At 45.5% G+C, this 27,648-nt stretch overlaps 1 protein-coding gene across 8 annotated transcripts in view; it reads left to right on the top strand.

Moving 5' to 3' along the window:
* Positions 1-27,648, top strand: part of ST3GAL3 (ST3 beta-galactoside alpha-2,3-sialyltransferase 3) — a 225,438-nt gene that overhangs the window by 90,874 nt on the left and 106,916 nt on the right. For 6 of the 8 annotated variants that reach the window (XM_047789361.1, XM_047789363.1, XM_047789356.1 and 3 more), the window contains exon 3: positions 20,993-21,040. The exons of the other annotated variants lie outside the window; for them this stretch is intronic. In XM_047789361.1, the coding sequence (XP_047645317.1) occupies positions 20,993-21,040 (48 nt within the window). The remainder of the gene's footprint in view (positions 1-20,992; positions 21,041-27,648) is intronic. 8 annotated transcript variants of the gene reach the window in all.

The raw sequence follows: 27,648 nt of genomic DNA, 5'->3' as shown, positions 1-27,648 counted from the left end.
AGGTATGCAGAACAAAGTGAAAAACAGCATAAGAAATCCACTTTGCAGGATGGTTTTTAACCAGGAGTCTAGACCTGAAGGCAGCCAGTGGATAAATAAAAGACAGTAGATTGTCAGGTGCAATTTGCTGTAACTCGTGTGCTTGCTCTTTAATTTTATGCATTTGGGTCTCTCCTTCCCCAGAGGCATTTATCCACATGCAGCAAGATGTGTTTGCTGTTGCACAGATGCTGATTTGTTCAGAGAGTAAGTAAGCAAGGACTCTGAGGTAATCCCAAACGACCTTGGCCAGTGAGAGAGGTGAACATTGCTGAGCTGAAACTGCATTGGCAATGGAATCCGCTAACTCCTAATGTCAGGGAGAGATTCCTGATTATTTGTTCATTGGCACTCACTCTGATCCATGGGAAGAAAGCTCTCCCTAAAGAGTCAAAACCAGAATCTTGTATGCTTCCTGGAAGTTCTCGCTTAAGGTGGTTGTAAAGGTTCAATGAGATGGACCTTTGAGAGGCTCTTGCTTGGTCGTTTATGGAGAACGAGGCAGGGAGTGTGGCAAGGGTGCACCGTCCTTCCCTTCTCTAGCTACCGAGCATAAAGGCAGTCCCCAAACTTTCATCTAGGAAGGTATGAGGGGTGCAGTGAGGCCCTCGCATCCATAGCAGTACATGGAGTCATTCATTGGCATTGAGGCATTGGCATTACTTAACCAAGGCTCACACGTTAGGATGTTACACACTGAAGGCTCACGTCATCATATAAACGTATGTCAGCACTTTTACAAATGGTGTGACTGACACTGCTAGCTCCACTGAAAGATCTTGTCTTCCCATCCCAGAGTTTGGGTCAAATTGAAGCAGGGAGTAAGTTTACGCAGGCTTCGCACACCGCCTCCATCAAATGGGCCCATGAAACCGTTTGGACGTCAACAGTGTTTGGGATGAAATTACGTATGGGGTGAACCGAAGGGTCATTGCTATCTTGGACAGACTGATATTTCTGCTGATGAGTCCCGCTATTGGAGAGCTTTCCCCTTTCACAAGGGATTGGGAAATAAAGACAAAGGCATTGTCCTTCCATGGAAGGCGGGGGGCGGGGGGGGGGACCGGGTGAGAACAGTATTGAAAGAAAGGTACCCAGGCTTGGCCCACACATCTTGGGAAAGCTGTCAGCCTCAGATGCTGTCTGCCTCAGAGCCTGGTGAGCTTTGTCTCTGGGTCCCCACAGAGGCCAGTTGGGGTTCGGTGGCTTCTTTAAGCCCGGCGTGAGGATTCAGGAGTCGGCTCTTTGGAGTTTGGTGGCGCAAGGATTAGTTAACAGTACCTAATAGGGGCCCTTCCAGTGAGGCTGAGGAGAGTTCTTTTGAAATGCCTCTTCCGGTTAGGACACAACAGCTCCAGGTTGTAGAGTGTAATGTTTGGGGTCTTTGTCTCCTGGAAACATGCTGTGACGGGGGCTCTACTAGAGCCTGGTAATTTTTAGTAGATCCAGGTAAGCCTTTGCAGTGTAGGGTTGTGTCTCCCTTTTGTATCAGTTGTGGGTTGAAAGGAGCAGGAGCCAAGGGCATCCTCTTCCAAGAGCGGACTCCCATCGAACCTTTGCAAATATAGACATTGTCTGGAAAAACAGCGTGTTTAATAAGGGTTTCAGAGCTCTGGGAGAACCAAGCGGGGGAAGAAGATAAGTGCTTCAATCTCTGTTGCAAACGTACACTTTACCAAATTGCTGTGAGTTTTAGAGAGATTAAAGGAGAGGGGGAAGAGGGTTCCTTTACCCCTGGAAAAGAAACATTAAAGAAATTGGTTTTCCATTAGTTTTAGAAATCCTTACCCAGTTCCATTAGTTTTAGAAATCTTAAAATTATCAAAAACCTGTACTCCAGAGTAACTGTCAGAGCTTTTTACATGAATCTCTTTAAAAATGAAGCGTCATTGAAGCATCAATGTAAAGCAATAACTGCCTATAAGTGACAAAAAGATTTGAAAATGCCTGTTATTAAAAATCCAATGAGAGTTCATTATAATGGAATTGACAAGGGGTTCTATTGACTCCTATGCCACGCATCTTAAAATTATGACTGATGACATTACAATCGGGACATCTTAGCATTTCAGGAATTTCATACACTTTTTAAAATGCTTTTCAGAACATTTTTATTAACATATACCTATATAGCAAATATAAGGTAAAAAGGTTTCGTACTCCTTACCTGACAAGTGTCTGATGTAATTTAACAAATAAGCCTGATTAGTTTAAAGTTTTTCACAGTGAGAGACAGATTCTTTGAGATTTTCCAGGGGCCCTGTGGAAAATCCTAGGTTGGTGCAAGGTCACAAAGGCTTCACTTAGAACTTGATTTTGGGAAAGTTTGTAAAAAATATCCAAAGGTTTTGGACATTTGATCAAATAGGATCATAGACTATTATGAAATGATATTTAATTATCTTTATTTGCTTAAAGTAACAATAAGTCATGTATTTCAAAGGCAAATACGAAAAGTCAGATAGTTGTAAGCAAAACTTAACTCTTTGAACATTGAGAAGATTTTATTTTCTTAAGTAATCAGAGACCAGATTAAGACAATATGAAGCACAAGAAAGTATTTCGTTAAAACACAAATCTTTTGGAGTTCCCGTCGTGGCGCAGTGGTTAACGAATCCAACTGGGAGCCCTGAGGTTGTGGGTTCGATCCCTGGCCTTGCTCAGTGTGTTAAGGATCCGGCGTTGCTGTGAGCTGTGGTGTAGGCTGGTGGCTACAGCTCCAATTAGACCCCTAGCCTGGGAACCTCCATATGCCGAGGGAGCGGCCCAAGAAATGGCAAAAAGACAAAAAAAAAAGAAAGAAAAAAGAAAGAAAAGAAAATCTTTGTTTTCTAAGTGTATCATTATCTCTTATTAGGTACAGGCCAATAGTCCAATAAAACTTTGCCCTTTTAAGAGAGCAAAAGCCAGATTTGTTTTGGACCAGTGTATTTTTGACATTAAACTCACTCTTAAATAAATTCATTTTAACTTTAGCCAGCTTGACTGCACATAAAGTTCCTTTTTTTTTTCCCCAAAAAAATTCCTTTTCCATGAATCTTCTCCAGCTTACTATTTCCATTCAGCTTTTGTCCTGTTTTTCCTCTTTCCTATTCTGAAACAGTCAGCCTCACTTCAGGACAAAATTACTTTCTTTTCCTCAATAAAATGCATTTGCCTCAGTCTACCTTTCTTTACCAAAAACGTATATCTTACTTTTCTTACATACGTAGCTGTTTCCCCTTATTATTTCTGCTTGCTTTAAACGATTGTGAGTGGCCTGTTACAAATTTAATACATTTCACAATTTCTGAAGGCGTATTTTCCTCATAGGAAATTTTCCAATGTGGCATGTTTACAATAGACCCAAATATCTTTAGTTCCCTTGTAAAGGGAACCAAAAGTAAATAAACCTATTTTGAGTAATGTTCTTTATCTTATTTGATCTAAATATTTAATACTTACCTATTATTTAATTTAACTTTAAATTAAATTTAATTAAACCTTAAATTAAAACTGTAAGGTTTCATGATACCAAAAAAAATCTGGACAAGTATCTAAAAAGTTTACCTAGAAACTTATATCTCTACATCCTTTCAATTCACTTATTTTCCACAGTTATGTTTCAATCACTCATGAGAAATTTTATCGTACCAAGTATTTTTCTTGATGACAAATTTTGTGACAAACATCACATGAACACATCTGACCAATAAACCCAGGTAGAATAAAAATTGTATACCGGCATTGTTTTCAGCACTGATAAATCCAAAAACATGCCTATTTTAATTCAACCAATACCTCCAAGCTAGCTTTCAAAATTAGGTCACCTGAGCCAAGGGTCCATTATGTTTCAATGTATGTAAGTGCTTGTTTGTCTTTAAACCAATTAAATAAAGCTTTTTTTTTTTAATAAATTAATTTTAGCAATTCCACCCAGAGGAAGAAAAGAAAAAAAATACCATATGCATATATAGGTACAAATGAACACATAGATGGATGTGTATAGAGGCCTTATAGTTTTACTTAAAATGTTAGCCATGTCTCAGGTACAATAATACAAAACTCAAAAGAATAGTTTGATCCAGTTGTGTTTTTGGCAAACTGATAAGTCCTTTTAGAGCTGTTTCCAGAATAAAATTGTCTTTTAGAAACTTCTGCATATCAGTAGAACAATTCAGTGTTTTCTCCCTAGAATTCTCTTTTAAGGATGCCCCTTAAGATGGAAATTTTTTTTTTTTTTTTTTTTGGCCTTTTAGGGCTACTCCCGCGCGAGTGGCCTGTGGAGATTTCCAGGCTAGAGATCGAATCCGAGCTGTGTCTGCAACAACACAGCTCACAGCAATGCGGATCCTTAAACCACTGAGCGAGGCCGGGGATTGAACCTCCGTCCTCATGGATGCTAATTGGGTTTGTTAACCACTGAGCCACAATGGGAACTCCTAAGATGGACTTTTCGAACAGGATGGATGACTGACCAAAAAGCTTCACCAAACAGACAGAAACAGAAAGCAAGTTTTCCCCTTGGAGTTCTGGAGTCTATTATCAGAACTCTAGGGCAAGGAGTTCCCATTGCGGCTCAGCAGGTTAGGGACCTGATGTTTCTGTGAGGATGTGCGTTTGATCCCTGGCCTTGCTCACTGGCTTAAGGGGCCAACCTGCCAGCTGCAGCATAGATAGCAGATGCATGCTGGGTCCCGTGTTGCTGCGGCTTTGGGGCAGGCCTTAGCTGCAGCTCCAAGTTGACCGCCAGCCTGGAAACTTCCATAGGCCACAGGTGGGGCTGTAAAAAGAAAAAACAAAACCAAACCAGGGCAGTTGCTGTTTAAATCTTTCCTTTCCGTGGTTTATTTGCTGCAGTTGACTTGGAGGCAGCAGTGAGGGTTTGGTATTTGAATCCTCAGAGGGTCTGACTTTAAAGGGGCAGGTTTTGCAGAGGAGAGAGGACACTGACATTAGGGGCAGGGCCTGAGCACAAGATCAAGGCCAGGGTGGAGTCTGAGGCGAAGGGGCGGAGAAGACACCCCAGGCGGTGCCCACGACAGAGAAGCTGGGGGAGGGGGACACGGGGAGCTTGAGACTTTGGAAGCCAAGTTTTGTTGTTGTTGTTTCGGTCAATTTAGAGAAACAGAATCTTGAAAAGGGACGATGTTAGAGTTTTGTGCGTGTTTGGAAGCTTCCAGGTACTAGTGAAAATAAATATATCACTTGTTTAGTTTTAGAAATGTGCTCCTCTGATTTTATCTTAAGAAAAGTGAACTTGGGGAGACTGAAAGTTCCCCGTCATGGCCCCTCTAATTTCTGATTCCTTTTCGTTTGTCTGGCCCACTTTGTTAAACATGCACATTCAGGGGGGGTCCGCAGTTTTCATTTATTTATTCATTTATATAAGTATTGTATTTGTCTTTAGGACCGCACCCGAGGCACAGGGAAGTTCCTGGGCTAGGGGTCAAGTCAGAGCTACGGCTGCTGGCCTACACCACAGCCACAGCACCTCAGGATCCAAGCTGCATCTGCAACCTGCACCACAGCTCACAGCAACGCCAGATCCTTAACCCTTAACCCACTGAGCTCGGCCAGGGATCGAACCCGCATCCTCAAGGATCCTAGTCAGGTTCATTACCGCTGAGCCACTACGGGAACTCCTCCCACAGTTTTTAAACAAGAATAGGCCAGAGTCTGCAAAAGAGGGCTGCCCTCAGAGGATTTAGATGACTGGGATGCCATTTCCCTAAGTTCTTCCAGAGATCCAAGAGTCTGAGCCCAGATTCCCAAAGCGAGAAAACAGACTCTTAGTTCCCAGTTAGTTCCGTCTCCAGAAAAGAGCTTTCCCTTCCTCGTGCGTGTTCCAGAAAATGGCCTACCAAGGACAGGGCCTTGAACCAGAAAGAATGAAAACATTCCCCTGAAAGGACCAAGACTTGCCAGATCCTGAATAAAGTTGGGGAACTGAAAACACAAAAGAGCAGAGCTCAGAATTGGAGAGGAACCCTCTCAAATTGAAAGGAGGCAGCAACTCACAGAAGCGAGAAGCCCAGGGGCCCAGTGCAGGTACCCCGCTTGATTCCAGGAGCCTCCTAGAATCTCTCAGGGTTGGTTTCCTTTGGACTCTCCTTGTGACACCAAATATGTCAACTTTGATATAATAGCCGATTATTTTACCAGCAAAAGTGAATTTATTTGTAAGTACCAGAGAAATCGCTATTTCACAGATGCGAGCTATGGCCAACTCTAGGCACATCCAGAGAACCTGGACGGAGAAGTTGCTTTTATAGGAAATGGGGGAGTTGACGGGAGGGGCTGTGATAACAAGAGTCCACGGAGGGAAGCTGAGATAGAGGCGGCTCACTGCTTGGGCTGCTACAGCCTCTGATGAGCTGGGCTGTCAAGGGGTGGAGAGAAGTTCTCTCTTCCATCTGGACCTTTCTGTTGGAGATGGGGTAGTCTGTGCTCATTTGTAATAACTGAGGATGGCAGGGGGTGGGAGCGCTCCCTACAGGCCTGTCTTGACTCCAGTTTTAGCTGAGATTTATTCAATTTATTTATTTATTTATGTCTTTTGAGGGCCATGCCCTTGGCATGTGGAGGTTCCCAGGCTAGGGGTTGAATGCGAGCTGCAGCCGCTGGCCTACACCACAGCCACAGCCACAGCAACGTCAGATCTGAGCCACATCCGTGACCTACACCACAGCTCACAGCAATGCCAGATCCTTAACCCATGGAGCGAGGCCCGGGATGGAACCTGTGTTGTCCTCATGGATACTGGTCGGGTTTGCTTCTGCTGAGCCATGATGGGAACTCCACCATCCATTCATCAGCTGATGGACATTTACGTTGCTTCCACTTTGGGGCTACTGTGAATAATGCTTCGGTAAACAGTCATGCATTCATGTTCGAGTTTTTGTGGGTACATGAAATTTTCGTTTCTCTCGAGTATGTGTATAGCTAGTGGCAGAATTGCTGAGTCATGTGGTGACTCTGCATTTGACCTACCAAGGGGCTCCCAGGCCGTTTTCTAAAGTCGCTTTCCCGTTTCCTATTCTGTTTCTCCCCGTGTCTCCCCCTCTTAGGACTTAAAGATGAATGCCAGTGATGCCAACCAGTGGCAGCTTTTCATTGCTCAGTTGTGGTACTGAGGGGTACATATCCTTTCTTTTTAAATATAAATAATACCAAGTAGTAGGTATGCACATTTTTTCATGACACAATGTGAAAGCTTTATTGAGCAGCCTTTCATCTTATTCCTTCCCTTTGTCTTAACTAAGTCATCTCTTGAGAGGGCAGCGGTACCAAACTCCTGATGACAGCCCGTCTTCTCCGTCTTTTTTCCAGATGAAGGAGAGAATGTCACATGGCAAATGACCTAAGAGTCTCATCCTAGCCAGAGGTCTCTGGCACATGTGAACATGGCGGGCCCTGTTCTCATGGAGAGTCATATCTTTTTTTATTATTTGGATTTAAAAAATTATACTGGATTTGAAAGCAAATCCCAGACATCATATCACTTTATCTATAAGTATTTCAGTGTGCATCTTTAACAGCTAATTTTCAAGAAAAATAGCCATTATGTTATTATCTCATATTAACTATAATTCCTTACTATTTTCTAATACCCAATCTATATTTAAGTGTCCCTAATTATCTTAACTATATATTTCCACAGTTGGTTTTTTTTTTTATTTATTTTTTTAATCTGGGTCCAAACAAGGTCCACACATTTGGTTGTTTTATCTTTTAATTATCTTTTATTCTAGACTAATTTTTTTTTCATCTGTGCCTACAGCATGCAGAAGTTCCTGGGGAGGGATCAAACCTACCGCTAGAGCAGCCAGAGCCACAGTCATGGCAGCACCAGATCCTCAACCCTCTGCACCACCATGGCACTTCCTAGACTATTTTTGATAGACCATATTTAGATAAGTAAAATAACCACAAAATAATGTAAGACAGTATTTAGTAAGGCATTAGGTAGAATATGATCAAATATGAGGCATCTAGATTTCTAACACAATCTTCATGGGCCCTGTTGGTAGATACACGATATATAGGTTAGAGAACCAGATCAACTAAATTTGAAGCTCCAGCCCCACCGCTGTAGGCTGTGTAATCTTGTGCAAGTCAGTTTAGTGTTTGTTCTTTTTAAAGTTATACATGTGCATAGTTCAAAAGACAATTCTGCAAGATTTGGTACCAACAAAAATGAAGAAACGTGCTCCGCTGTTACCACCGCTACCTGATCTCCTACCTCCACGAAGCATTTGTTTTCAACTCATTTGTTTGGTATTTACCTTCAAATCTCCAAATAACACACTTACACCGCCATTCTTGATATTGCCATTTTTGCTACTTATGGGTGGTTTTTCTTTGGTCATGCCTGTGGCATGGGTAAGTTCCATGTGACCTGAGCCACAACATTGACAATGCCAGGTTCTTAACCCACTGTGGCACCAGGGAATGCCTTGATATTTCCGTTTTGAGTATTATCTGTCTATTGACTTTCTGTCACGGAAGATGAAGATTCAGTATTCCATCACACTCACTATTCCTCCAGCACAGATATCAAGTTCATCTTCCCATTCTGCTAATACAGTTGGAATAGCATTCAGTCCATATATTATGACCATGAAAATGCTATTCTTAGGTACTGTGATTCCTGTTTTTTTTTTCACTGCACATTTTATTTTTCCTGAAGTTGATACAATATTTTGCTTAGTTTTTTTTATGTATTGGTTACTTATTCAACCCTGCACTCTTCCTCAGTGGTATAAATCTGTTCTTCATATGTTCAAACACATTAGGTAGTCTATCAGTTTCATTTTCTTGAAATGTCTCTAGGAGCCTTTTGAATGTGCTGCTCTGAACTATTTATTTGCTCTCTATCCCTGCTGCCTGGCCTTGGAGTTTCCCTTCTCCATTCTCTTCTTCTCGTATATCTCATTTCCTGGATCCCATAGTTTTTTCTTTTCTTCATTTACTGGTACACATCCTCTAATAATTTCCTGAGAAAGGATGCATGAGAGATACATTTTTGAGACCTTGCCTGCACAAAAGAGTCTTCATTCTAATCTCATTTAATTGATAGTCTGGCTGGGTATAGAATTCTTGGTTGGAAATTATTTTCCCTCAGAATTTTGAAGATACTCCCCCCCCCCCCCCCAACACACACACACACTGTATTTTAGGCTTTCAGTGTACCTGTTTTTTTTTTTTTTTTGTCTTTTTAGTGCCACACCTGCAGCATATGGAGGTTCTCAGGCTAGGGGTCAAATCAGAACTGTAGCCACCAGCCTATGCTACAGCCATAGCAACACCAGATCCAAGCCGCTTCTGTGACCTACACCACAGCTCATGGCAATGCCAGATCCTTAACGCACTGAGTGAGGCCAAGGATGGAACCTGCGTCCTCATGGATGCTAGTCAGATTTGTTTCCACTGAGCCACGACAGGAACTCCTCAGTGTTCCTGTTGAGAGGTCTTAACACGACTCTGATTTTTTAGTTATTTGTATAAAACGTGTGTCAATGTTCTCTCTGGAAATTTGAGTGTTCTGAAATTTCATGATGCCATACCTTGCTGGAGGGCTATTTTCATGTACACTCAGAGAATGCTTTCAGGCTCAAAAACTCGAGTTCTGGAGTTCCCGTTGTGGCTCAGTATTGGCAAATCTGACTAGGAATGATGAGGTTTCGGGTTTGATCTCTGGCCTCGCTCAGTGTGTTAAGGATCTGGCATTGCCGTGAGCTACAATGTAGGTCGCAGACGTGACTTGGGTCCAGCATTGCAGTGGCTGTGGTGTAGGCCAGCAGCTGCGGTTCTGATTAGACCCCTAGCCTGGGAACCTTCATGGGATTGGCCCTAGAAAAGGCAAAAAGACAAAAACAAACAAACAAACAAAACAAACTCAAGTTCTTGGGAGTTCTTGTGTGGTGCAGTGAGTTAAGAATCCATCACTGGCACAGCCAAACAAATGAACCAAAAAACTCAAATTCTTTAGTTATGGGGAAATGTAATTTAATTATTTCCGTGAGTATTTTCTCTCTTCCTTAAATAATTTTTTTTTTCTCTTTCCTGGAACTTCCATAATTCAATTGTCATGTTTCCTAGACTGGTCCTCTAATTAAAAAAATAATCTCTTGTCTCCTACTTACTGTCTTTGTCATTTGTGGCTACATTCTGAGATTTTCTCAACTTATTTTAAATCCTTTTTATTTCTGCTATTACATTTTTAATTTTTAAGAGGTTTTTTTTTTTTTCATGTTTTGACGGCACCTGCAGCATATGGAAGTTTCTGGGCCAGGGGTAGAATCAGAGCTGCAGCTGGGGTCACAGCCACAGCAAAAACAGATCTGAGCCACATCTGCAACCTGTGCAGCAGCTTATGGCAATGTTGGATCCTTAACCCACTGAACGAGGCCAGGGAGTGAACGTGCATCCTCGCAGAGACAATGTCGAGTTCTTAACCCACTGAGCCACAGCAGGAGCTCCTATTTTTTGTTTGTATTCACTAAATGTACCTTTAAAAAAATGACATCTGGGGAGTTCCCTGGTGGCTTATCAGGTTAAGGATCTGGTGTTGGCATGGTTGTGGGGTGGTTCCACCCCGGGTCTGGGAACTTCTGTGTGCCATGGGTGTGGCCAAAAAAATGACGTTTCGTGAATAAAATATCTTCTCTCTGAGGATTTTAATGATTTTTTCTAAGTTCTCACCTTCATAAGTGTTTCCTGTTTTTCCACTTTGCATTTATTTTTCATTAGTTTTGTTCTCCGTCTTTGTATTCGATACTTTCCCCCAGTGCCTTGTGATCTTGGCCGGCAGCCCATGCTTAAGAGTGTGGTGTCTTGTTTTCAGTATTGTCTTTTCTCCTACTTCTTGTGGTACCTGGGGCTGCCAGAGATGGAGCCTTCGAGGAGTTCCGTCGACATATTTCAGGTCATGTTTCAGCTTTCCCCGCTGCTAGTGTAGCATTCACCTTTCTTGGTTTCTCTAAGTTCCACTTGTTCATCGACTTTCCAAAACTTTTGTTGCTGGTATCTTTTCTCCTTTTTTTTTTTTTTTTTTTTTTTAATTCCTGTGCACTTCTGATTTACACACAAACAAGCAACGGTCTTTTCTGTCATTTTGAGGAGTTTGAAAGGGAGCGATATATGTGTGTAATCTAAATCAGGCTTGAGCAAACTATGGTTCTTGCACCAAACCCAGCCCTTCCCTATTTCTAGGGCACTAAACCTTTCCCGGGCCCCTGACGTCCTAAACTTCATCCTGCCATCTCCCGCTCCGTTTCAGCGAGGGCCTGTACCATGTTCACTCCAGCTTTTTCTGTTGCACAGCAGGTGTTTGTAAGCAGTGCCACCCTTTTCCCTTCCCCCACCCTCCCGAAGGGCAGCTGGTAGTAGAAATCCAGCTATTTCCAGACTTCTGGTCTTCCTGTAGGTGCTGATGCCCCAGGGGGTGTCGTGCCCCTGAGCCTCAGCCAGGTGCCGTTTGTGTCCTGGATGACACAGCAACTTCTTCCTCAATCTCATGGTGACTCACTTTTTAAAAATAGAGTCTTTGATGTGTCAGAGCCTTTTCTGAAAGTCCAAACAGGTTGTATTGACTAGTTCTCTTTTAGTCACCTGCATTCTTACCTCCTGAAAGAAACCCTAATATATTAATTAGGTATGATTTTACCTTCCTGAAACCCCACACCCCTCACTTTCCACGCTTCGGTGCCTCTGGTTCCATGTTCCCACCGTGCCGGCCCAGTCCGTCCCGTCAGGTTATGTCATACCAGCTCAAATACCATCTCCAGCATGTCTTCCCAGCTTCGCCCAGAAACACTCTCCCTCTTGCCTCTGAACTCCAGTAGCACCTTCTCTAGAGGCAGGAAATATGGCTCTGTGTACCTCTGCGTTCTCCTCCTGATGGTTCATAAACTCTTTCGTGGCTGGGACCATGTCTGACCTTTTCATACAGTCTCTTGAGCTTAGTGAAAACTCTGTATGTGTTTGGTAGGTTAAACGAATGGCATCGATCTAAGGAGAGACTTCTTGAAACACGTCCACTAAATCAGGGGCATCCGTGTAACTCATTCGCAGCTGGGTCCCTGCAGTCTGCTCATGGTACAGAAATTGGCCCCCCCAGAGTGACACGTGCCCTCCAGTCAGTGATCCTGCAGTATCTCTTCATCCATCAGCTTCTTCCACCTCTTTGCCACATTTGGGTACGCCTTTTTTTTTTTTGTCTTTTCTTGGGCCGCTCCCAGGGCACATGGAGGTTCCCAGGCTAAGGGTGGAATCGGAGCTGTAGCCAACAGCCTACACCACAGCTCACGGCAACGCTGGGTCCTTAACCCATTGAGCAAGGCCAGGGATTGAACCCGAAACCCCATGGTTCCTAGTCGGATTCGTTAACCACTGAGCCACGACGGGAACTCCAGATACTCCTTTTTACAAACAGTTCTCGCCTCTTCTGACGTTCTCTGTCCTGCTGTGCCCATCTTCGGTTATTTCACTGATGTCTCTTGCATGTACCTACTCTACTCTCCTGCATCAGTCAGTAGGTGTGTTTTATTTTCTGTCCTCAGGCTTTTTCTTCCCTCTGTCTTCAGGAATCTTGTTTACTCTCATTTTGCATGTTTGGAATTAGGGTTGATAGAGAAGAAACGGATGTCCTCAGACTAGAGGTTAGATTGCCCCCCGGATCTGAGCAGTGGAAAAAGTAGAACAAGACACAGGTAGCCATGTGGCCATTCAAGTGTCGGTTTTGCTCATGGACCAGTAAGTCCCTAAAGTTGAGAGCTCTTTCCTGAAACTAGATTGGAAAACACAGTTTATACGCAAGGTCCAAGCAGGGCCTTGTACCTCTCCTGAGATTTAGACCCTACGGGGTGAGTGGTGCTTGGAGCAGGTCATCAGGGAGGCAGAAAGTGCTCCAGGGCGTTAAAGCATGGAGCCTGGAAGGTAGAGGCACCCACACCATACGCAGCTCTGAGTTAGCAGGAGACTGGAAAAGCTGAATCTCAGTTGTAGGCCGGGCCTCAAGGGAACTGAGGAAGAGCTGAACCCTAAGGTCCCGTGGAAAGATGATCCATGGGTTAGCTGACTGCTGCAGAGAAGAAGTGCAAGAACCTTCGGGATCTGGGGCAGCCCTGTAAAGTATCGTGTTGCCCTCAAGGGCAGGGTGTTGTCTCTTCACTCTGATGCTCCGCCACTCACATGGGCCTCAAGGCCCCGTGTCGAGTCCGGCCCAGAGCCTCCAGCTTCTCCTCTTCTTTGCTTGTCTGCTTGTATCTCCCACCAACAGCCCCATCTCTCTGTGCTGTCCAGGGCAGGTCTCCAAAGGGTAGAACTTGTCTGCCTTTTAGATGGGTGACCAGTCTGTGGATTGCCTTCTCTTGGGTCAGGTGCTCATCCGTGGTCCAGGAGTCGGACCAGAAGAGAGGCAGGGCCATGAGGTTTAGACGAAGGCCACCCTAAGTCAAGCCATAGTCAGCATCTACATGTACAGCCAGGCTCAACGAGTAGATAGAATCCTCCCTCTTCCTTGTCTCTTACTCGTGTCCCACGAGTCACTAGTCCTGAAATGTTCCCTTTTAAACATTTTTGGCATCCTTCCCCCTCCCCTTTCTTCTCTTTCTTGATTCCCGTTGCCATGGCCTTGGTCCGGGCCACCATGGCTTTTCGCCTGGAATGTTGCATTCTCTTCTACCAGTCTCCTGGCCTTCGGTCTCTCTCAACTAATTTGCCTTTTACTCTGATGCTAGAACAGTCAGCTTCGTTCCCACATGGCAGTGAAAGTTTATATTTAAGAATATAGGAGTTCCCGCTGTGGCCCAATGGGATCGTGGCGTCTCTGGAGCACTGGGATGTAGGTTCGATCCCTGGCCCGGCACGGTTGGTTAAGGATCTGGTGTTGCTCCGGCTGTGGTGGTCACAGCTGCGGCTTGGATCTGATCCCCAGCCCGGGAACTCCATTTACTGCAGGGCGGCCAACAAAGAAAAAATAGATAATATAAACCAGGAAGTTCCCACCATGGTGCAGTGGGTTACAAATCCAACTGCAGTAACTCAGGTTGCTTTGGAGATGTGAGTTCAATCCCCAGCCCAGCGCAGTGGGTTAAAGCATCTAGCGTTGCTGCAGCTGTGAATCGGATTCAGTCCCTGGCGCAGGAACTACCATATGCACAGATGCAGCCATTAAAAAATAGAAAGAAAAAAAAAGAATATAGGAGTTTCCGTCGTGACTCAGTGTTTAACGAATCCGACTGGGAGCCCTGAGATTGTGGGTTCAATCCCTGGCCTCACTTAGTGGGTTGAGGATCCAGCGTTGCCGCGAGCTGTGATGTAAGTTGCAGATGCGGCTCAGATCCCGCGTTGCTGTGGCTGTGGTGTAGGCCGCCAGGTACAGCTCTGATTTGACCCCTAGCCTGGGAACTTCCATATGCCGTGGGAGCGGCCCAAGAAAAGACAAAAAAAAGAAAAAAAAAAGAATATGAATCAGATCGTGTTACTGCCTTGGTCTTAAGCAGGGGCTTCTCCCTGCTACTGAAATACAATACGGATGTCTTTCTATGGCTTCTTACAGATCTGGCTTCTGTCTTCCTCCCTGACCTCATCTCCCACCTGCCTCCTGTTTCGTGCTGTGTGTTACAGCACCACAGGCCTTCTTTCTTGTCTTCTTTTTCCCTTTTTTTTTGTCTTTTGTCTTTTCTAGGGCCACACCTGCAGCATATGGAGGTTCCCAGGCAAGGGGTCTAATTGGAACTACAGCTGCCGGCCCACACCAGAGCCACAGCAATGTGAGATCTGAGCCGCGTCTGCGACCTACACCACAGCTCACGGCAACGCCACATCCCCAACTCACAGGGCAAGGCCAGGGATCGAACCCGCAACCTCATGGTTCCCAGTTGGATGCGTTTCCGCTGCGCCATGACGGGAACTCCCTCTTTCTTGTCTTAAATGTACCAACATCACTGACTTACTTTCCTTTTCCCTGGCGTCATTCCTTGGTGGGCTCCCACCTTCAGGTCTCAGCCATGTGTCCCCTCGGAGGAGGAGCCTTATGTGGCATTGCTGTACTCCCACCCTTGGTCACTAGACATCGTTAGGTATTCACCGGACCCCTCATCACTGTCAGAAATGGTTTTGTTCAGGTATTTGTTTACTTGGTTTTTTTTTAATCCCCTGGCGAATGTATGAATTCCTTGAGAACAGAACTTCTTTTCCTTCTTGAACAGTGTACCCCTAAATCCCATGTCTGGTGGTTGCTTAATAAACATGCTAAGTGAATGAACAACGAACTCTCTCCCTCGTTACGCCGATGTCCATACGGGTACCTTGCACTTGGTTTTGCTCCGTCCACTTTATTGAGACATGATAGGCAGGGAACATTGTGTATGTTTCAAGTGTGCAACACGATCACTTGAACAACTCCTATGTTGTGAAATGATTTCTGTCACTCACAGAGTTACCTTTGTGTGTGTGTGTGTGTGTGTGTGTGTGTGGCGAGAGCATTTAAGATCCTCTTTCTTAGCGACTTCGGAGTACACAGCAGCATTGGTCACCCTCAGATGCTTAGCTCTGTGTGTTTTTACTTTTCTTGTTAGGTCGCAAGCTATTTGAAGGAACAGTTTTCTCCCATTCATGCTGACACTGCTGGGCCTCACACGTGGTGGCTGCAGGATGTGTGTGCTGACCATGTACCACGATGGGAGCCCCCAAAGTGTAGCTCGTTTATTGCATAATTTGAATTTTGGAAGCCTTTCCAATGGCTGGAAAGACTGAGCCCCATTCTTCATCCTTCCATTATATTCTTTTTTATCACTTCGGAAACCAGACACAGGAAACATCTGACTATAATAAAAGATTTCCAGTAAATTCTAGGTTTCCTCACTGAACAGAGTCACGTGCAGCAAGGCTCTGTTGCGCTTTGGTCTGGAATTCTGTTTGGTCACTTGTATAACACACCACATGGCCGCCCCTGGCCTGGGAGCCAGGAACAGCTGGAGCCAGGGCCGTTTGAACTAAAAATGACATATTTGTTAGCCTGAGAGGGAGAAGTCTGGATATTCTTGCTCCATTTCTTGCAAAACAAACTTTTCAATTTGTTGAATACTGACTTTTCCCTTTAGCTGTCAAAGTGGTTTATAACGAAAATGATCTCCCATCCTTTAGCATAAACACAAAAAAATGAATGACCAAACTGATGCTCAAATCTCTGCCTTAAAGGCTCAAAGCAGCATCCATCCAGACTTACACAAAACCTGATCTCTGTCTCTAACTTCTTCCTGAGGTTTCTTTCACTTGTATCCTCCGCAGTTGAGAGACACATGTTCTTACGAGCATTCCACTACCACTGGAAATAGTATTTGCAAAAACTCTGACTTTTTCTTTCCAGTAAGACTGTCGTCTGTTTGGTGCTTACCCCTTGCACGCCCTTATCACACTTTATTTTCACTTTAAGTGCCTATTAGCCTCTCTGCTTCCTTGCCTGGAAGGCAAAGCTTGTCTCCTATTCAGCCTCCATATCTCTAGTATCTGGCACATAATAGGCACTTGATAATATTTGTGGGAAGGAAGAAAGAAGAAAAAAAATTTTTAAAAAGCCGGTCTGTTTGTCTTTTAGTGCTGCAAATGAAAGAACTTGAAATTGAAAAGAAAAGGGGGGGGGAATGTAATTTTAAGAAAAGAGCCTATCTATTTAGGAATTGATGTTGCTGAGGTATATTTAACTGTCATGAAATATAAGGATGACCTCGGTAGCTAAGAGGAAAAGCCAGATCACTTTTCAGCACGTACAGTGAATAACGATGGTGATGGACCACCTTCCACCCTTTTGTCCTGTACCAGTGAGTTGGCGATGAAAATCCTAAAACTGTATGAGAGTTCCTGTTTAACTTTTCTTTTTCTGACCATGTAAGTAACACATGTTGACTATAGAAGCTTTGCTTCTGTGACTTAAACATCGCCTATATAATTCTTTCACCCAGAGATTATTAATCATTGTTAATATTTAGGTTGTTTTTTTTTTCTTTGATGCTTAGTTATGTTTTAGTCTTTTAGTTAACGTCTAGCCCTCTTTCTTTACATTTAGATTGAAAAGTTTAAAAAAGATTATTTCAGGACTGCTTGTGAGTATAAAGAAGGTAAATTACATTTGGAAAAATACTTGTCAAGCGCAATAAAAATTTGAGACGCTGTTTTTATTGTTGCCGATCTGGGCAGTCAGCTCCTTAGAAAGACTCCTAATCTTCTCCAGGTGACTGATCTCTCACCTAGAAAGCGCCCGGGGCCCCTTTTTTTGTTCCCCCGGCACTGCTTTGTGGAAATGCTTTTATCTTCCAAGGAAGCTTCATGGTTCAAGGACATTTCAAGGTTGACTTGAATTGAATGAGAATCTGTATGCAGAATGCTCTCTCCCCGTCCTAATTTGTGAAATATCACTCCAATAACGTCACCTTTGAAAGAAAGCAAAACCCTTTGTAGGTTATTCCTTTGTTTAATGAACATATTGTCCACTTTCTGAGTGTCCCGTGCTGCGCTCGGCGTCGGAGCTTCAAGATGAGCCCTTGTCCTCAGAGAACTTGCAGTTTAATGAGAGAAGAGGAGTGAAAAATCACTGTACTGCGGTAGAATAAATGCCGTTTTAGCAGTGCAGTGGTGGCCTAAAGGGACGGGGCCGAATTGATCCGAGACGGCTTCAGGAAGAGGGATGGTTGCATTGGGTGGGAGGGTTGGTTTTTTTTGTTTTTAACGCAATAAACAGGCAGAGAAAATAGTGTGTCTGGTGTCCGAAGACACAAAGGCGCACATCTCTGTGCGGAAGTGAACGTAGTTTAGCGCGTCTGGAATATGAGGCGTGTGTTAGAGGCCGTGCATGAGCCCAAAGGGCCAAGAGCTTGCACAGCAGAGCTTGGGCTTGGTCCCATGGCTGCCGGCAGCCGTGGGAGCATTTTAATCAAGAGCAAAGCCATGGCCAGGCATGCTTTGTTAGGGAAATCATGCAGCGGCATCAGGATGGTGGAAGCGGGCTCAGTTGGAGGCAGGGGCATGGTGAAGGGGCTGTGAGAACAGCCTCAGCCAAAAAGAAGAACAGGCAGATGTCCAGAAAAGGGTGGTCTGCAGAGACAGAAAGTCAAGTGGTGGTTACCTGGGGCTGGAGGTGGGCGTAGGACGTGACGGTGCGTGAGCACAAGGGAGCCACTGAGGGAGCTGGAGATTTCCACGACTGCACGTGCCGATGGTCACACGTCTCTGTCAACTTTCTAAAATCACTGACCTGTACACTTAAAGTGAGTGTGTGTTATAGCACCTAAGTTGTACCTCAGTAAAGGTCTTTTAAAAAGAGAGAGAAAGAGATCGGGGCTTCTCTTCTGAAAGGGCACAGTAGCATTGGGAGGAGACAGGTTCGATCCCTGGCCTCGCTCCATGGGTTAAGGATCCGGCGTTGCCATGAGCTGTGGTGTAGGTTGCAGACGCAGCTCGGATCCCGTGTGGCTGTGGCTGTGGCGTAGGCTGGCATCTATAGCTCCGACTGGATCCCTAGCCTGGGAACCTTCGTATGCCACAGGTACGGCCCTAAAAGAAAAAAAAAAAAAAAAAAGCAGCATTTACCAGAAGGAGGAGTAGAGCAAATACTTTTAAAATTTAACAGTGGTTGTACGTATACTGTTACACCTGGGAGATTGGGCTGGCTTTAAGCTTTCGAAGGACTTCCTGCTGTTCCTGGGAGCTTTTATTTATTCAGGACAGTACAGTCCTTCTGGTAAATACTATTTTTTTTTGGGGGGGGGGGCAGCTGTAGCTCTGATTCAACCCTAGCCTAGAAACTTTCATATGCTGCAGGTGCAGCCCTAAAAAAGACAAAATATATATATATATATAGAAGTAGAATTTATAGGAGACGTTAGTCATATCTCATCTCACCTTACCTGATTAGCCAAGTGTCCTAATTGTGCCTCTACATTTTTGTAAAAAAAAAAGTGTCAACCTTAGCTTTTAGTTGGTAGGTTTCAAAGCGTATTGATCTGCCCTTAAATATTGGGCTGGAGTAGCTACCACTGGATCCTTATCAAAAACCATATCCTTCAGCGTTCTGCTCCCCAGTTCTGAGCAAATACTTGGTTATGAGAAAAAGTTTATGAAGGATTGCCTGAAGGAGTTGAGGCCCGTCCATTTTTCTAGGCACTGTTGTCCAGCAAATAGTTACTGCCTGCCAGGTGTTATGCTGGTAGCATCGCAGTGAGTAAAGCAGATAGAGCGTCTGCCTTTGTGGAGCGTATCGTCTAGCAGTGGGGAGAGATGTTACTTACACTTATGGTAACTCTTGTGTCAGATTTCCATGCGTAATACGAGAAAATGACACACACCTGAGATCTGAAGGCTCACGCTGGGTCCTCCCTGCAGCCAACCCGCGTCCCTTTGTAGTGAGTGAGCCTTTTGAATGGGATCCCTTTTGAGTCTGGGGTCTCTGGGATTACCCGGGGCCTTAAATTATCTTGGTGTCGGAGTTCCCGTTGGGGCTCAGTGGTTAACGAATCCGACTAGGAACCATGAGGTTGCAGCTTCCATCCTTGGCTTCGCTCTGGCGTCACCATGAGCTGTGGTGTGGGTCGCAGACGCGGCTCGGATCTGGCGTTGCTGTGGCTCTGGCGTAGGCCGGCAGCTGCAGCTCAGATTCAACCCCTAGCCTGGGAACCTCCATGTGCCGCGGGAGCGGCCCCAGGAAAAAAAAGGCAAGAAGACCAAATAAATAAATAAACAAATAATCAATAATCTTGGGGTCCCTTATCATTGCCCTTGTTGGGCTGTGCGCTGGCTCCATGCCATCATCCGTACCAGCTCCTAAGCAGCCGCACAGGAGTCGCAATGACTCCCTCCAGAGATGCGGTGACGTTACCGCCGGCAGCATCGCGCGGCGCCCCTTCATTAAGACCCCAGGAGAGATTTCTTGCTGACCCCTGTGTGCCTCAGGTCCGCACACATTCTCTGCCCTTCTTGTCGGCTTTAACCCTCGCTTGGCCATCAGCTCCTAGTTGAGGCGTCACTTCAGCGAGGGGGTGTCCCTCGCCCACGCCCACCCGCTGTCCCGAGTCGGTCTGGCTCCCGAGGGAAACTCTCAGCGCTCTTGTCTTTTTTAACTAAGCGGCTTTTAGTTGAATAACGTGTTGTTAGGTAACCTTTGTCTCTCTCAGGCTGATGACGGATCCATGAGGGCAGAGACCAGGACTTTTTTGTCTATTCCTGTATCTCCAAGTCAGAGTGTGGCATCTTATACATAATAGATGCCCAGTAAATATTTACTCAACAGTGAACAAAGGAATGAATGCGTGCATTGTGGGCACTAAACCTTGTTCATTTGCTCCTTTTCTTTCGCTGTTTTGGACTCGGGCCACTTTGATTCTCCCTTTAGCATGTGCCCAGGTCCTCACGGCATGCGTTTTGTGCACAGCATTCTCCTGACTCTGGACTATTTTTCTACCCTTTGACGTCTTCATTTTAAAAGTTCCAGTGTGTCCTGTAAATTCTAATAGGTCACTTCATATTTCGGGGGGAAAATGTAAGAGGCAATTGGGTATATGAATAGGAAAAGAAAGGGAGACGTCAAAGAGAAATGCCAGGGCCTTTAACCAGCTGTAGGAGAGAAATTTTCTTTTGCTTTGTTTGAATTTTATTTTCACTAAGAGAAGAAAAAAGAAGTAACTGTGTCCCCTCATTTGGCAGGAAATGCCTCTGAAGAATTTGGGGCATGTCTCTGCCCTGGGGTGTTCCTCGCAGGGGCCTGAGCCTTGGGGCTGGGCTCAGCCAGGCCTCCCGGCCCAGGGGGCGGGTGGCACGGACCTGTGGGAGCTGTCTGCGCAGCTGAGTCCCATTCCAGTTGACTTGTCCTTGGGGAGTGTTTGGGCAGAGCCAGTGGGAGCTGGTGGGGGAGCTGGTGGTTGTTTTAAAAACTGTAAAAAGGAAAAAGAAATGAACTTATCCTCTTGTGTTGCAGATTCAGTGGTTCTTTCCTTTGACTCCGCTGGACAAACGCTAGGCTCAGGTACCAGTCCCTCCTGTTTTATCACCCTTCCAGCACTCAGCACTGGCCACATTTGAAGTCGCGCCTAATGAGGTTGGGAAGGGGGGTGTCTGGGAGGACAGTGGGAATATCTCAGTATTGTAAGAAAATCTCAAGAAGCTTTTCGAGGCACCCAAGTCTGGGAAGCACCAGTGGGGTGCAACATTCAGAAGACTTTGCCAGTTGCTTTATAAGTGTGCAGCCAGGGGTTTGCCGTAGATGCTTCTTCCTTATTCAGCGTGGTCCAGGCTCATGGAAAAGGTGTCTGTTTCCTGTGCCCATATCCTGTCTCGGAGAGGGAGCCGGAAGGCATTGAGAAACCCCAGGGTCTGGGCACGTTGGAGCAGTGAACCGGCAGGGCTTTCCAGCAGCATGCCAGGCTCGAGAGAGCATCCCTGCTTCCTGAGGACACACACCCTGTCGCATATTCACCCGCACACCCCACATGCTCCAGTACACACCTCTCTGTGAATAACAGGGAGCTTTGCTGGCCTATTGTGGGCAGTTAACCTATTTTACTGTCCTTGGATGTAGTAGATTGATGTTTTCGCGAAGCAGCCATGAGGTCGAGGTGGTTGTAGCAAGATGGACAAGGGGAAGGAGGTTCAGAGAATAGGATCACAGCTGCCACTGTTTCCTGAGGGCCTACTATGTGTCAGCACTCTGCTAAGTGCTTTATACACTCTTTCAAGGTGGGCGGTTCATCTTTAATTATAGGTAAAGAAGCTAATACTCAAAGAGACGAAGTAACCTGTCCAGGGCCACTCGTGTCTGTCCAACCCCAGAGCCTGCCTGCACTCCGTGCCTCGGCATCTTACTTTCTTGTTCCTTGAAGCTCGAAGTGCCCCCACTGAAATGCTGACACAGGAGAGGTCACTCTAAGACAGAATGGAGACACAGAAAGCGTTTTGACATAGACACAAGGTTATGTCTGTTTATATAGGAAAAGATGGGTCAGTTCTATTACATTCGAGTTAAGAACATCTTTTCATCAAAAGATAGTCATTAATAGACTGCAAAGACAATTCAGAGTTAAAAAAAGCTGTCTATAACACAAATAACCACCAAAGGGCTTGTTTCCAGAATAAAGCACTCCAAAAATCAATATGAGTAAAGAAACAAACAAAAGAACCAAACAGGCACTTCACAAAAGCGGAGTCCAAATGGCCAGTAACTCTATGAAAAGGTGTTCGATTGCGTTAGTACCTGGGGAGATGCAAATTAGCATTTCAGTGAGACACCACTGCACATCGAGGGACACAGGAAAACTTGAAAAGCTTGACATTCCAGGGTTGGCGAGGAGGCGGCACAGAGGAAACTCTGAGTCTCTGTTGGTCAGTGGGTAAGTTGGTTACAGCCACTTTGGGAAAAACTACAGTGGTGCCTAGCTACATTTGAATATATGCATATTCATGACCTGCATATCCTCCCCCTAGGTATATTCCCTGCAGAAATAGATACTATATATGCCATGATATCTGTACAAGATACACGTATAAGAATCTGTCTCTGTCACTGAATATAGCTAAAGGCCTGGGCAGAATGCATGTAGCAGCCAGCTGAGGATTCTGAAATATAAATAGTAGCACACAGATCGGGGGGCGGGGGGGGGGACTAGAATTGAAAGTACTACCACACTGGCAAGTGAGTTTCTCAGTTTTCCCCTGGTGTCCCACATTCTGGACCCTAGGCCATCCAAAACCCAGGCACAAGCAGAACAGACACTAGGGCACACATGGAGAGAATTCCAGAAGACCTCTAGCTCTGGCTCTGGGTGGGAACGGGGCTCTAAGGCTCAGACAGATGTGGGATCCTAACCGTTGCTTTTCCTCAAGCCACCTGGGCATCCTTGACATTCCATGAATATCCCAGGTCCTTTCCTGCCCCAGGGCCTTTGTACTCGCCTTTTCTTCTACCTTGACTGCTCGTACCCTTTGCCCTGCATGGCTGTCTCAGGTCTCTGTTCAAAGGTCACCTCTGCAGGAAGGTCTTCCCAGACACTGTATCTAAGGTAGTCTACTCTCCTGAGCGTCGGCCCATCTCTAAGAAGGTGTGTCTGTCTTTCTTCTCGGCGCTCATCCTTCCTTCAAATATCTGCTTGTTTACCTGCAGACTGTCGGTCCCCCCCCCCCAGCCCCTGCCCCCCGCAACTAGAATGTAGGCGTCGTCTGACCGAGGACCTTGCCTACCTCGTTCCTCTCCGTGCCCCTGGGCACAGTCATCATGTAGAGCAGTACCTGGCACATTGTAGGTGCTCAGCAAGTATTTACTGCGTGAAGCGTAGAGAAACAGAAGCAATAGTGTCCGTCACTTAAGGTATGCTTGAGGATTACGTAAATAACGGCACACCCACATGGTGGCATACTGTGCAGCCTTTAAAAACGATGCTACAGGAGTTCCCGTTGTGGCTCAGAGAGTTATGAACCTGACTCACATCCATGAGGATGCAGGTTTGATCCCTGACCTCACTCAGTGGGTTAAGCATCCGGTGTTGCCATGAGCTGTGGTGTAGGTCAAAGTCATGGCTCGGACCCTGTGTAGCTGTGGCTGTGGTGTAGGCCGGCAGCTGCAGCTCTGATTGGACCCCTAGCCTGGGAACTGCCATATGCTGTAGGTGTGGCCCTAAAGAGCCAATGATAATTATTTTTTTTTACCAGGAAATTAATATTTATTCCATATTATACTTAATTGATAGACCTATTGAAATTTTATCTATTGTCCCAATTTTATTCTTTTTTTATTATAATTTTTTTATTTTCCCACTGTACATCAAGGGGGTCAGGTTATCCTTACATGTATACATTACAATTACATTTTTTCCCCCACCCTTTGTTCTGTTGCAACATGAGTATCTAGAGAAAGTTCTCAATGCTATTCAGCAGGATCTCCTTGTAAATCTATTCTCAGTTGTGTCTGATCAGCCCAAGCTCCCGATCCCTCCCACCCCCTCTCCCTCCCATCAGGCAGCCACAAGTCTCTTCTCCAAGTCCATGATTTTCTTTTCTGAGGAGATGTTCATTTGTGCTGGATATTAGATTCCAGTTATAAGTGATATCATATGGTATTTGTCTTTGTCTTTCTGGCTCATTTCACTCAGTATGAGATTCTCTAGCTCCATCCATGTTGCTGCAAATGGCATTATGTCATTCTTTTTTATGGCTGAGTAGTATTCCATTGTGTATATATACCATTCTTTTCAAGCTTTTTACATTCAAATTTTTTCCGAATCCAATCATCTGTCGATGGTCATTTGGGTTGTTTCCATGTCCTGGCTATTGTGAATAGTGCTGCAATGAACATGCGGGTGCATGTGTCTCTTTTAAGTAGAGTTTTGTCCGGATAGATGCCCAAGAGTGGGATTGCAGGGTCATATGGAAGTTCTATGTATAGATTTCTAAGGTATCTCCAAACTGTTCTCCATAGTGGCTGTACCAGTTTACATTCCCACCAACAGTGCAGGAGGGTTCCCTTTTCTCCACAGCCCCTCTAGCACTTGTTATTTGTGGATTTATTAATGATGGCCATTCTGACTGGTGTGAGGTGGTATCTCATGGTAGTTTTGCTTTGCATTTCTCTTATAATCAGCGATGTTGAGCATTTTTCATGTGTTTGTTGGCCATCTGTATATCTTCCTTGGAGAACAGTCTATTCAGGTCTTTTGCCCATTTTTCCATTGATTGATTGACTTTTTTGCTGTTGGGTTGTATAAGTTGTTTATATATTCTAGAGATTAAGCCCTTGTCGGTTGCACCAATGATAATTATTATTATTTTATTTTATTTTTATTTTTTGTCTTTTTGTCTTTTTAGGGCCGCACCCACAGTATATGAAGGTTCCCAGGCTAGGGGTCCAATCAGAGCTGTAGCCGCCGGCCTACGCCAGAGCCACAGCAACGCGGGATCCGAGCCGCGTCTGCAACCTACACCACAGCTCACGGCAACGCCGGATCCTCAACCCACTGAGCAAGGCCGAGGATTGAACCCGCACCTCATGGTTCCTAGTGGGATTCGTTAGCCACTGAGTCACAACGGGAGCTCCTAATGATTTTATTTTTATTGACACAGAAGACGTCAAGGGTATTGCTGAGTGAACAAAATAGGAACATGCCGCACGTACGTTGAGGCCGCATGTTCACACATGTATTTGTGGAAAGAGATTTCTGGGAAGATGGTCACCAAAATGTTTGCAGCAATTAACTTTTTTTTTTTTTTTTTAATGGCTGCCCCCTGCGGTATATGGAAGTTTCTGGGCCAGGAATTGAATCTGAGCCGCAGCTGTGGCAACGCTGGATCCTTTAACCCACTGTGCCGGGCTGGGGATCAAACCCACCCCTCCGTGGTGACCCGAGCCACTGCAGTCGGATTCTTAACCCACCAGGAACTCCTGCAGCAACTGACTTTAGGTGATGGGAGTTTTGAATGATTCTTACTTCATTCTTTTCAAGCTTTTTACATTCAAATTTTTACAGTAAGCTTGTGTTAGTTACTTATTTTTTGTTTGGAGAGAAGGACTCTGTCTTTGCGTGGTGATTGTGTACTGATCTAAGCTCCACGAAGTTTCAGATGCCAGCTGCAGAGTGAGCCGTTTTTTCTGTTTCCTGGCCCAGCTGCCCTTCCGACATGCCTTCCCCGATAACCCTCCTGCTGTTTAGCACGAGATGCACTGGCATGGTCTGGACCCACTGGCTGTCATGAATAGAACTGAATTTACTACACGTCCAGCTCCAGACAGCCGCTTTTTTCCCAGGACGGAGGGGAGACGGCGCATGGCCTCTTTGCCTGCGTCGGGAGGGGGCTTCATCTGCCACCGGAGGTTCCACGCTCCGTTGGCTCCCGGTGCCGTCCCAGCTGTGCTGAGGTTGGCGGGCTCATGGTCACAGGGGACCACGTCTCATCAGGAGCTCCTTGCTAGGCCTTTCTCCTCCCCACACCCGTCTACACCCATTTGAGACTGGACTTCAGTTTGTGAACATCTAACTTGTTTTACTGGGTCAGTTAATTTAGTCCAGGTCAGTGAAGTCTTCTGTGTTTATTTTATAAAACTGCTTTTCCTATTTTAGTTTGTCTTTGATTAATTGATCCTATGCTGTGATTTATCTTCCTGACTCGAGATGCTGTGGGAGCTGTTTGCACTCTGGGCCAGCCCCTCCTGGGCCTCTGTGGACTCCCATGTGCGTGTGTGGGCATGGCCAGGCCTTTTGACATTACGCTGGGGCAGGCGGTGGGAGGTAACAGCAGATAATTGCTCTCATGGCAGCTCTCCTAACATGAGAGTCTGCTCTTGTTTCCTCTGAGAGTCAGTGTGGCCTACAGTAAAGAAAAGAAGCTGGGGAGTCAAACCTGGCTTGGTTCAGTAACACCCCAGCTTGTCCATGTACTGGCTTATGGACGTTCCTAGGCCAGGGGCGGTATTGGAGCTGCAGCTGCCAATCTGCACCATAGTCACAGCAGAACAGGTTCTGAGCCGTACCTGTGACCTACGCTGTAGCTTGCGGCAGTGCCAGATCCTTAACCCACTGAGGAAGGCCAGGGATCCAACCCGCATCCTCATGGATAGATACTATGTTGTGGTCTTAACCCGCTGAGCCACAGCAGGAGCTCCCTGCTTGGGGGTCTTGAACATGTTATCTCCTCTCTCAAACGGTTTGCTGCCCTGTGTAATGGAGAGAATACCCACCTTCTAGGGGTTGTACGGGCTACACGGAGAGTGTAGGTGAAAGTACTCAGAGCAGCACCAGTTCACATAGATGCTCAATAAATAGTTCCCTTGCATTTTCCCCTCTGTCTGGCGTGTCTGACAGTCCATTTGCAACCATTGCCAACTTCCTCCTCCACCCAAAAGCCATAACATATATGACTTATGTTTCATACAGCCCATGACTTTTATTGGAAGCTGTACAGTGCCTTTTCTTCAGAAACGAGGAATCTGCTTTGGCCAGAATAGGTCCTCATTCCATTTACCCCTGGGCCCTTTGCACTTAGCAATTCATCATCGCTCAGAAGTTGGAGTGAAAGACCCTCGAAGGAGGATCTGGCGGCAGAGCCTCTCTAAAGATGTGGTTGGGGTTTCTGGCTTGATGGCCTGTCCTGCTTTTCTGGCTTTTGTGCATTCTAATGTGAAGCACCCAAGTTTCCTGATAAAGTGAAGTCCATGTTTTTATTCCCCATGCTAGACTTTATCTGCTTCAGTGTCGTTCCCCAGACTGGGCTTCCTGAGAGGTATTCATTGTCACAGGCAGCAGTTATTTTATAAGCATCTGCTTTGTGCAAAGCACAGTGACAGCCCATGGGAATTTGGGGCAGCTCTTTTGAGTGACCAAAGGACGTCGATCCCCGGAAACTGAAAGACCAGTGGCACAGGTGACTCACGAGGCCTACCTGTATTCCCCGAAGGTCCGTTTCGGGGCTCAGTGGCCTGAGAGAGGGGCTCGAGTAGGACACTTTCTTTCAAGGAGGGGCGCCCTTCATCCTAGAATAGGGTCCTACTGAGTAGTCAGTGCCCCCGAGTATTTATACATGCGAGCATGAGAAGGGAGTGATAATGTTTGTACACCTGCTGAGATAAATAGGAGGGGACTTGGGGTTGGCTAA

This window comes from Phacochoerus africanus, chromosome 8, assembly GCF_016906955.1.
Source record: "Phacochoerus africanus isolate WHEZ1 chromosome 8, ROS_Pafr_v1, whole genome shotgun sequence".
NCBI lineage: Eukaryota > Metazoa > Chordata > Mammalia > Artiodactyla > Suidae > Phacochoerus > Phacochoerus africanus.
This window is presented reverse-complemented; position numbering and strand designations above follow the sequence as displayed.